The 12,219-nt window shown below is 37.3% G+C and overlaps 1 protein-coding gene across 1 annotated transcript in view; it reads left to right on the top strand.

Annotated features, from left to right (window-relative positions):
* The window catches only part of Tes (Testin), a 96,119-nt gene extending 84,102 nt beyond the window's left edge, over positions 1-12,017 (top strand). The window contains exon 12 of the mRNA XM_067159024.2: positions 6,592-12,017. Coding sequence (XP_067015125.2) covers positions 6,592-6,801 — 210 coding nt within the window. The 3' untranslated portion in view covers positions 6,802-12,017. The remainder of the gene's footprint in view (positions 1-6,591) is intronic.
* The last annotated feature ends 202 nt before the right edge of the window (positions 12,018-12,219 follow it).

Raw genomic sequence — 12,219 nt, 5'->3', positions numbered from 1 at the left:
AGTAGAAACAGCAAGGGAATGCCTAGGAGCAACTGTGTGTAAAGATGGGAAAAGGCGAACATCTTGGTGGAATGATGAAGTGAGAGCAGCCTGTAAACGTGAAAAGAAGGCTTATCAGAAATGGCTCCAAACAAGGGCCAAGGCAGACAGGGATTTGTACGTAGGTGAAAGAAACAGAGAGAAACAAATAGTTGTTGAATCCAAAAACAAGTCGTGGGAAGATTTTGGTAATAACCTGGAAAGGCTAAGTCAAGCAGCAGGGAAACCTTTCTGGGCAGTAATCTTAGGAAGGGAGGTAAAAAGGAAATGAACAGTGTTTTGAGTAATTCAGGTGAACTCATAATAGATCCCAGGGAATCACTGGAGAGGTGGAGGGAATATTTTGAACATCTTCTCAATGTAAAAGGAAATCATCATGGTGGTGTTGCGAACAGCCAAGGTCATGGGGAGGAGGAAAATGATGTTGGTGAAATTATGCTTGAGGAAGTGGAAAGGATGGTAAATAAACTCAGTTGTCATAAAGCAGCAGGAATGAATGAAATTAGACCTGAAATGGTGAAGTATAGTGGGAAGGCAGGGATGAAATGGCTTCATAGAGTAATAAAATTAGCCTGGAGTGTTGGTAAGGTACCTTCAGATTGGACAAAAGCAGTAATTGCACCTATCTATAAGCAAGGGAACAGGAAGGATTGCAACAACTATCGAGGTATCTCATTGATTAGTATACCAGGCAAAGTATTCACTGGCATCTTGGAAGGGAGGGTCCTATCAGTCGTTGAGAGGAAGTTGGATGAAAACCAGTGTGGTTTCAGACCACAGAGAGGCTGTCAGGATCAGATTTTTAGTATGCGCCAGGTAATTGAAAAATGCTACGAGAGGAATAGGCAGTTGTGTTTATGTTTCGTAGATCTAGAGAAAGCATATGACAGGGTACCGAGGGAAAAGATGTTCACTATACTGGGGGACTATGGAATTAACGGTAGATTATTCAAATCAATCAAAGGCATTTATGTTGACAATTGGGCTTCAGTGACAATTGATGGTAGAATGAGTTCTTGGTTCAGGGTACTTACAGGGGTTAGACAAGGCTATAATCTTTCACCTTTGCTGTTCGTAGTTTACATGGGTCATCTGCCAAAAGGTCTAAAATGGCAGGGAGGGATTTAGTTAGGTGGAAAGGTAGTAAGCAGTTTGGCCTATGCTGACGACTTGGTCTTAATGTCAGACTGTGCCGAAAGCCTGCAGTCTAATATTTTGGAACTTGAAAATAGGTGCAATGATTATGGTATGAAAATTAGCCTCTCGAAGACTAAATTGATGTCAGTAGGTAAGAAATTCAACAGAATTGAATGTCAGATTGGTGATACAAAGCTAGAACAGGTCAATAATTTCAAGTATTTAGGTTGTGTGTTCTCCCAGGATGGTAATATAGTAAGTGAGATTGAATCAAGGTGTAGTAAAGCTAATGCAGTGAGTTCGCAGTTGCGATCAGTAGTATTCTGTAAGAAGGAAGTCAGCTCCCAGACGAAACTATCTTTACATCGGTCTGTTTTCAGACCAACTTTGCTTTACAGGAGCGAAAGCTGGGTGGACTCAGGATATCTTATTCATAAGTTAGAAGTAACAGACATGAAAGTAGCAAGAATGATTGCTGGTACAAACAGGTGGGAACAATGGCAGGAGGGTACTCGGAATTATGAGATAAAGGCTAATTTAGTAATGAACTTGATGGATGAAGTTCATCCATACGCATAAACCGGCTTCGGTGATGGGGTCATGTGAGGCGAATGGAGGAGGATAGGTTACCTAGGAGAATAACGGACTCTGCTGTTGAGGGTAAGAGAAGTAGAGGGAGACCAAGACGACGATGGTTAGACTCGGTTTCTAACGATTTAAAGATAAGAGGTATAGAACTAAATGAGGCCACAACACTAGTTGCAAATCGAGGATTGTTGCGATGTTTAGTAAATTCACAGAGGCTTGCAGACTGAACGCTGAAAGGCATAACAGTCTATAATGGGTATGTATGTATTGGCATCATTCTGTAGCACTGTGTACTTGTCACGTCTCTTCACTTCATCCACACATCATTTGCCCTCCCCTGAACTGCTTGCAACAGGTCACAATTACAGAATATCCGGGACCCCAAATACTTGAAGGGCTGGGCTGAGTGGCTGGCGGTTAAGGCGCTGGTCTTCTGACCCTAACTTGGCGGGTTCGATCCTGCCTCAGTCCGGTGGTATTTGAAGATGTTCAAATACGTCAGCCTTGTATCAGTAGATTTACTGGCACATAAAAGAACTCCTGCGGGACAAACTTTTGGCACCTTGGCGTTTCCTAAAACCTGTCTTAAAGTAGTTAGTGGGACATAAAAGGAATAATATTACTTAATTAATACTTGAAGGATTCAATTCTCCTAACCTTGCATCGCTGAAAACCTTTGATATTAGTGTGATGTTAAAATTGCTAGGAAAAAGCTTGGTTCTCTAACTCGCTTTCTTCAGTGCTGATCTTTGCTGTATCATCACATCCACAGGCTATGTACTCTTGTTTTATCTAAGTTTAATATCTGTCCGTAGTTTTCTGAATGGTTCTTCCACAACTCTGTTAAGTTCAACAGTTCTTCACATGATCTTGCAGCCAACATCACATAATCGGCGTACAGAAGAGTCCAGGGTATCTCTGACTGGATCTCTTTTGTGATGATGTCCATTAGAATGATGAAGAGAAGGGGAGAGAGTGCCAAACTCTGACATGTATGGGAAAGGAATCTGATATTGTTCCAAGTGCACCTCTTACTGCACTTGTGGACCGCTTCATATATTCTCCAGGGATGCTGTGATCGCATGTACTGTGGCAGATAATGCTATGGCGCACCTGATCGAAAGCCTTCCGTTGATTTAAAATGGCTAAGTTGATGTCCTTTTTCTTCTCCAGATGTTCTCCTGGTACTTTGACTCTGTAGTTCATTTATCATCCTCTCCACTTCCTCCAATGTTATTTCATTGTCATCATTGTTCTCCTTTCCGTGGACTTAATGTTCCATCTACACAAAGATTTCCAGTTTTATTAACTTCTTCAATAGTGGTTTTTAGCCACAAAGCTGAAATCTTTTTCAGAGGAAATTATATATTTGTAGGAAACAAGGAATTAATGGCAGTTATGAAGGGAAAATGATGCAAACAGATTCATTGGATCTTTAATGGTTATTAAAAGCTTACTTTACAATTTATTTACACTTTTTACCTTTGTTTTGGTGTTTTATTGATATTTTGTTAGTAATTCTTGTAATGTATTGTAAAATATAAACTTAAAAGTAGCAATTGGTCCTCGATACTTTCGATACCTTGATACTCACGATACTTGCATGGTATCGACATCGAACTATACTTCAGAAAATACACTTGATACTTTTTCTTTACTTTGGTGGTAATTCTGCAATTTTATTTTAAAATCACAAATTATTATTGCCGCAAGTAGAACATTTTAAAGTGGTTACAATGACCACGTCAACAGTAGAGACGAAGACAGAGACATGGTCAGGAAGACCCTTCCTTCAGTTCCTGCTTATTCAGTGCAAACCCAAACATCTATTTACCTCACTGCAAGTCAAGCAAGAACCTGACTAATTACATATTGAGTTCTATTTTATAGAAAGTGCTTCTTTGTGACTTTCTAACAATAGAGAAATTACCTTCATTGTTGTGGGAAAAATGAAACTCCTCCTAAAAGAAATATTTGACAGATCAACTTACAGTCAGAGCTTTCTGACGAAAGTATGTCACTTGATTAATTATCGAATCATAAAGCGATCTCTTTTGTTATGTTCTTAATTGTCATGTTTGAATGCCAGCGCCGTCAGTTGAGGGGAAGCGTCATCTTCTGGAGCTCTGTTGCAGCTGTTAGGAATTTCCCCGCGGCAGGGCTTGGTCCCCATTACCTTAATTTCTGGATTTTCCCACTTGTTTGTCTGGAGATAATGAGAAATGTCAATGCAGGTAAACAGACAACTTCTTCGAGAAAACCAAATGCAAGGTAAGGCCTAATGAGGTTGACCGTCTGCTGTGAGCATTAGTTTCAGCCCCGCTGAACACTCACCAAACTGATTATATATTCTTCAGTTGTTACCTCTATGTGACAGAAGATTGTATCGTTTTGTTTCGTGGTACTGTACCATCTGTATTCTATTTCGTTCAGTTTGAGTGAAGTGTGGAACTATTTTCAAGTAGGCCCCCATTGTGATGATAACGCTATTTGTCGCATTTGTAAAAGGCGTTCTTCACGTGGTGGAAAATCTCACAACACTAGGAACCTAAAAAACATGTCACATCAGTGCACAAAATTGCTTTTTCAGAACATCTTAGTAAAAAATTCTGCGGAAGTGGAAATTTAACTTCCGAAGAAGTAATATTAGATGAGCCTGTGACTCTTCTTTCATGGTCATCGACGACATTGGTATCATCACCATCATTCTCTCAACAGTCTCAAGCCACACTTCAATCATTTATGGACAAGAAATCTGCATTTAAACCAGGTGATAGTCGGTCAAAGACAGTTACCAGAAAAATCGCTACATTGGTATGCAAAGTATACTCGTAAAAATTGATCAGTTCACAAACTTTGCTTTATTTTATTTTAGATGTCATCTACTGCAAAGCCCAAGAAATTGCCAGGAATGTGGCACCTGTACAGTAACATTATGCAAGAAAATAATCGTGTGTCAGGTTCACTGCCAGTTAACAGTTCCCAAGGGGAAATCACTGCATATCTCAATGACGATTTGTCACTGCCTCTTTCTAGTCCACTGGATTGCTTGAAAACAAATTCAAAATTTCCAAAACTGACAAAAATAGCCGCTAAATATTTGTGTATTCCACCTGCAACAGTTTTCTCTGAAAGACTATAGCACAGAAGGACTCATATGTGACAGAAAAAGAAGTAGACTTGACCCTGAAAGAGTTTTAACAAAAACTTATAAAAATGGACTGTTTCAAAAATGCATTTTGCTTTTAAATGTCTAATATAGAGTTTAAAAATAAGTACATTGATGGTTTTAAATTTTGTCTCATTAAATATGTGCACCTAATTAATTTCACTGACATTACGTAGTTCTCCCAACATTCTATTTTGTATTGAAACTAAAAGTAGAAATGACAGTATCGGGTATCATGGAAAATATGGTGTATCGGTATCGAGTATCGAGAGAAATTGGTATTGACCCATCCCTTCTTAAAAGCTTTCCACTCTGTCGAGCACACAATTTCAGTGTGAATATTACCTGTAAGAAAAAACATTATACAAGGAATAAAATACACACTATTAAACTATTTAATCCTTGTTTTGAACGACCTGCATAAGCAGAAACATATCAGGAAGAAGAAGATTCCTTGTTTTTTTAATGTGTTTTTCTGCAGGTATGATATAGTTTAATATTTATATTTATTATTTAAACTGAGTCGTCACTGAAAAGTATGGCTTCCTTCTTAACAAAATAATGTGTTGTAACCAGCACACATTAAACTCCAGCTTTTGAATTATTCCCATGAACAAACCTAACACAATAAATGGCAGAATTTCACAAGAGTGGGTTTTTTCCAAAACCGTGCCCTTGTATTGTATTTACAATGTTTTCAACGTACTCTTTAGCATAAGACGGTCTAGCAAGCCTAGAATCTAACGGCCAAGAGGAATTGTCGTGCTGACCACACGACACCTCGTAATCTGCAGGCCTTCGGGCTGAGCAGCGGTCGCTTGGTAGGCCAAGGCCCTTCAAGGGCTGTAGTGCATGGGGTTTGGTTTGGTTCTTTATCATAAGAATTTGTTTCGATCACTACCAAGCATCATTATCGTCCATTAGAAATAGTTTGAAACAGTCAGTAGCACGTACGTCTGGTAATAATTCAACCCCAACACAACAGTTTCCAGTAAACGGAAATTATATTAGATTGTGCTGTATACCCTGGCTAACAATTTTTCCACACAAAGTTGTTCCACAGCACCTACCATCACCATTTCTTCCAACTTAATATGTTCTTCAATTTCACTAGAAATACCAACAAGATCATTATCCGAACAATTATTCAAATCATTATCACTACTAGCAGAAATACTAAGTTCACTTAGAAATTAATTTTCGATGCAGTCCCTTGTTTAATTTTCAGACAAACATCTCTTTCATATTGCGCTCTCCCTTTCTGTTTACCTTGTCAGCTGGTCAAAGGTAGTATGTAAATGAGAGGAGATAAGACATATTTTAGGGGAACAATTTTGTGAATCAGCTGAAAACCCTCCAGCCCTCTGTTGAGAATACTGGAAAACATTTTCCACAGAGATTACAATATCCGAGAAATTATTGGATGACCGCGAAATGAACACCGTGGCTAAACGAGAATTTCTCTGGCTTGCCACTGAAGAGTTTAAGATGATTTCCAAAATATTCCTTCCATTTGTCTATTGTTTCTCTGAGTCTTACTGGCGGATATTTTAAAATCATACATCTTATAAATATTGAAGAAGAAATAGGAGGTTCTTTTAATAATTGTGATGTCTGATTGATTCTCCTTTCTGACCAGTTGTGTTCTGTTGTTTCAGAAGTGCCATACGTGTAAACAAAAGATTGCTGCCGGCGATCAGCGTGTGGGATGGAAAGAGCTGAACTGGCACGTCAAAGGAGATTGCTTCCGGTGTTTTGAGTGTGCCAAATCCCTGCTGGGTGGGCGCTTTGTTGTCAAGGAAAACCAGCCCTTCTGTAGTAAGGAATGCGTTCAGGCAGGCCTTGCGAAGCTGCGTTCAATATCATGAAGACACTGTAACTTGTAGAACCATAGAAGTTTGGTAAAAGTTCAATGCATCTGTGATTTGTTTCCCGTTCATTCAGAATGTTTTTTGACCTCATTATATGACTGAATATGGAGAAATCAAGTTTGCAAGGAAATTCTATGCTAAGTTTCCTTCATATAAGATATATTCACCCAATATGACTCTCTTTTTATCTGATCCTTCAAATTCTTCTCCAAGAACATAATAAAATTCAAACTGAAAATACTCCAATTGGGTGTACCATCCTGGATTATGCACATACATTTCACTATAGACTTCAAACAAAAGTACCTAGTTATAACTGCAATTTCAGCAGCATTTTCTAAAGGAGAGAAAATGACGGTTGCAAGTGGTGTGATAGATCAAACAGAATCATTTTTGTTCACAATTTGTATAACAAGAAATGAGACTGCAAATTAATAAATTTTATAAGATAATTTATGTTGTAGTCTCCTCTAAATGGGTTTTAAAACTCATTGTTCACTCATTCATATGTCAGTAACAGAAGTATACAGGTTAAATCTTTAAGAGATATCTGCATCTTTGTATTTAAATTTTTATTTTTTTCAATTTTTCTTTACATCCCACCAACACAGATAGGTCTTACGGCAATGATGAGAGAGGAGAGGGCTAGGAGTGGGAAGGAAGCAACCGTAGTCTCACTTAAGGTACAGCCCTAGCATTTGACTGGTGTGAAAACGGAAAACTATCTTCAGGACTGCCAATAGTGGGATTTGAAAATAATAATATAATAATAATACACATTTAAGTTCTTTGGACAACTAATGGTTTTATACTGTGATGCCAAAATTTTTTTTCTGATGATAGTTTTACAGTTTGACAATAAATCTGATGGTCTTTTGTATTTTAAGCAAAGCACCTTTGAACATCAATTAGTGATAGACCTCTGACACAACTGGTCACAACTGTTTAAAATTCTAAAATGTCCAAATAGAAAAAAAGGTATTATCATTTCAAAAGTTTTGTTTTATTGTGTAATGAAAAGGGAGTTTAATATGAACTATCTTTTGTAGAAGTCTAAATATGGTAACTGAGATGTTTCAGTTTGTTCAAATGTTGTAATGTGATATGCTGGCTGCCTAGAGGGTGTCAGATCAAAATGCCTGCATGTGATAGCCAACGCCATAGGATGATTGTTATTAAGAAAGAGAGACCACCTGAGATCCACCCATATTAGGGAATCAAAATGATTGGCCTCCTAACCATTACATATGAACAATAGTGTATTTAATTACTTTTATGTGTTTCTTTAATTAGATGCAAGCAGGATATGAGTTATGATTTAAAATTGGTTACAAACCATCAGGTGGACTTTTCTCTTCCTGATGTTATTGAAAAAGAAAATACAATACATGATATTTCAAGCCAGGGAGTGCAATCCCCCAGTGTATGTTTCAGCAATAAATCTGCTGTGTTCTCGATGTTGATATCTGGGTTTTGTTTTATTCTTAGGAAGTCCATTATTCCATTATCTCCTTAGGAATTGTGTCTCTTTTTTTTTTCTTTTTATACCATATTCAGTCATGAATCTCAAGCCTCTCGGAGGATCTAAAGAAAAAGATAAATGCAGGTAATATTTATTGCTTCTGAGGTTTTGAATATAATTTCATTTTGGGTTTTTAAAAATGTGTTTCCAAATTTTTTTATGTAGGACCTTTGTTTAGTTCACAGATGCAGAACTCCATTGTATATAATATCCAGTAGATAGTACTTTTCAGAATTAGAGAAAAAAATGTGTTGTACATGTCAGTCAAGAAGAGAAATATAAATCTCCTTTTGTTATATTCCTCTTTGCTGAGGAGTGTTTGGTTCTTATCATGAGCACAGTATTATGTTGTATTGAAAGGTATGTAACATGGAGAAATTCTTGTGTGTTGGAGTAGAGTGGTTCAGAGAGAAACTATTGTCAGTTGGCAGACAGTGTTACATAAAAGAGAAATGCAAAGCATCGTGTCACAAGAATTTAATAAAAGTTTCTTGCAATCATTGGCTGTAAAATACAAGGGTAGAGGCATTCTTGATGGTGAAACTGTCATTTGCTATTAGCCTACACAGTCTAATTGTTTCCCATTCATTCAGAATACTTTTACTGACCTCATTATATGACTAAATAAGAAAGAAATCAAGTTTGCAAGGAAATTCTATGCTCTGAGAGTAGATTAGACAGACTCCAAGTTCTAGTTCACGATCTGTCTTCATCCAGTCCAGCCTTTGCCATAGAAGTTTTCCTATATTTCCCTCTTCTTTTCATGCAGCTCTATTTGTAGTTGTAGATGGCAAAACCAATTTTTGCAGAGTTCTTTCATAAAGAAACATTCTCTTGTGAGCTCATAACACAGTCTAGATGATGGAGTGAATTCAGAAAGGCATAGTAGTTTTATCTTGTAGACTCTTTCACATTTTCGATATCTTGTAGATTATATTTGGCAAGGCATTCCCATATCAGTTCCAACCCATAAAGGAGTTATTTAACGTTGATATTAAAAACAGAACCAAAATAGCTGCATTATGGGAGCAATGAAAAAGAAGTTCCAGAGAAGCAAACTGATATCCTGCAGTGAATGTAAGTTTCTCAACTCTGTCTGTAAACAATTGTCACCAACCTAAAATCACAATGTTCTTCCTCTCTTGTCACTGAACCATCTTGCTCAAGTATTCAACTTCTTATTAACCCTCATACAAGACCCCACCGCAATAGACTTTTTTTTTTTAAATGGATTTTTCAGAACATTCTACGAGGCCCATAGTATGATGACAATATTTGTTGTGTGAGATATGCTGTCAAACTGTTTAAAGTGAAAGACAGTGTAGATATGTTTGGACCGAGTTATGGGAATATTGCTTCCATCCTCTTACGAATAGAACCCACAACTGTCCTTACAATAATTAAAGATAGATTCATGCCAGGTATTTTAGTGTATAAAGTGACTTTGATCTACAAGTATTAATAATTGTATATCTTCAAAAAGATTATGTACAAGATGTACTATACCCCTATAATAATGTATGCATCAGAGACTTGGACATTGACAGAAAGAGATGAGAGTAAAATTTAGGCCAGCGAAATGAAGTTCCTGAGGAGTATGGTAGGGAAGACGAGGAGAGACAAAGTAAGAAATGTTGAGGCCAGAAAAGAAATAGGGGTAGAAAAACTGAGTGATAGGATGGAGAAGAATAAATTGAGATTGTTTGGACATGTTATGAGGATGGAGGAGGGAAGGATACTGAAACAAGTGTTGGAGGCTAAGATAGAAGGAAAGAGAGCAAGAGGGAGGCCCAGAGCAAGATGGATAGACTCTGTCAAGAACAGTATAAGAAAAAGATTACTGGACTGGAATACAATTACTGAAGAAGAGTAGTGGAAGAAGAGGCAACGGTGGAGAAGTGCCATCAACACCCCGACCTGGCAGGAGCTGGACAAGGGAAAATGAAAATGATTATTATCTTCAAAATTGCATGTTTAAGATGTAACTGCAGTTTCTCTTTAATGGGGGTTAAATTTATTGGTTTTATACGTTGATCTCTACTAGCATGGCAAGATCGGCAGGACATACAAAAGAAAGCTGTTAGTAGAAACTACAGAAATTATTTTGTTGAGGAAGCTCGTACAAAACTTGCCACCGGAGCACCTTCACTTCAGACGGCCTCAAAGCTGTGCAAAGTAAGTTGGCACGCTTTGTAATAAATTTGAAAGTCTTCATACAGATTAGGTGGCGATTTGGTGGGCATAAGCTTCATTGTGTCGGAAAAGCCCCAGTGTATAGATATGGTCTTTTATCACAATCAATGTGTATTTCCCATGAAGTTGGGAAATACGTTCATGATTAACAATCAACACAAACTGGCTGGATACTGCAGTAGCTTTTCTCTCTGAACCCCTCTTAATATTTGTGCAATTCTATAAAAAGACTGGTAGGAACTGTTACCTTGCTCTCTTGATACATTCCATTTGCTCTTCTCTGTCCTGTTTGTGGCCTTTGACAGCTTTTTACATATGTCAACATATTCAATACAATTATGTTTATAATTGAACTATTCGAAGAGGTAACTACTTTTTTACTTGCTTGTAAGAGAAATATTGAAGGAGTTGTCTTGTTTGATGACTATTTTTGTAATCAAGTGTATATTTTTGAGATTATATTTATACATGCTATATTGTTGTAATTCAGCGTGCCTTCCAACATAGAGTAGTAGACATGCAGGAATATGGTATGAATAGATTAGCTGATTATAGATTGAATTTACACTGACCTACAGTGTATTTATGGAAGCTGATGGTGTGGTTTCTGACTGCAAGACATTCCACAGTAAATGAAGGGCAGCAGAGTGAGAGTATTGAGAAATTAAGGAAGGAATTTATTGAGATAATGATCCAATTCAAAAGGTGATATCACTCTTCCCTGAGAAGTGATGGTATTTATGTTTGTTCTGCTATACCTCAGATACAGGTAGAGATTTTTCTTTGAAATTTGGTGTATGTGCAAGCTCATTGATACTTAGGTTGTTCAGAAATGATTGACACTAAATGTTTTTCTGCTTTGCAGTAACAATTTATTGAAATATGTTCGTAGTAAACCATCCTATCGGGGGTATCCCCACGCCACCTCTAGGCAACGTAGTTTCTTGAGAGGAAGGCTTTTTAGAGTTCTTCCACTCCATGGACTAGCATTTCTTTTCTGGAGTCTTGTGCTAGAACCATGACTTGTCAACAGTAACCTGACGCTCAAAGAACTCTGCAGAATTGATGCTCTACAGGTGCAGCTGGTGTTGGCTTATCTCCACAAACTTCTGCTTCTACACAATAATAAAAGAAAGGACTCCTGGTGGATGATGGTGTATATTTCCTATTTCTCCAGTATATTGCAGTCCACAATTATTACAATTTATAAGATGCACTTTTTTTTTTTTCTTCTTCTTTTTCTGGCTTAATTTTATCTTAAATGGGTTCCAAAATTTACCTTTGACTGCTTTGTTTTAAATGCAACTCTGAAACACTTTTTTCTCAAAATTCTCCCCATTTTTTTGTTTCCTCTGATAACTTTCCATAATGATAATTATTCATTGCTTACTATAGTCTACTAGATTTTCTGTAGGTAGATTAGATATCTCTAACCTATATTTTTTTCTAGATCCCTACTAATTGTTCACTTTAGCCATTACTTACAGCTATCTCTCTTTAATTCAATTGTTCTTTGAGCGTCAGGTTACTGTTGACAAGTCATGGTTCTAGCACAAGACTCCAGAAAAGAAATGCTAGTCCATGGAGTGGAAGAACTCTAAAAAGCCTTCCTCTCAATATTCGATTGATCATACTGTGAAAATTGGCATGTTTATGAGTTTCTTCTGATCATACAATTGAAAAATGTTCACTCAACCACA

Source organism: Anabrus simplex, chromosome X (assembly GCF_040414725.1).
Source record: "Anabrus simplex isolate iqAnaSimp1 chromosome X, ASM4041472v1, whole genome shotgun sequence".
In the NCBI taxonomy this organism is placed as follows: Eukaryota; Metazoa; Arthropoda; class Insecta; order Orthoptera; family Tettigoniidae; genus Anabrus; species Anabrus simplex.
This window is presented reverse-complemented; position numbering and strand designations above follow the sequence as displayed.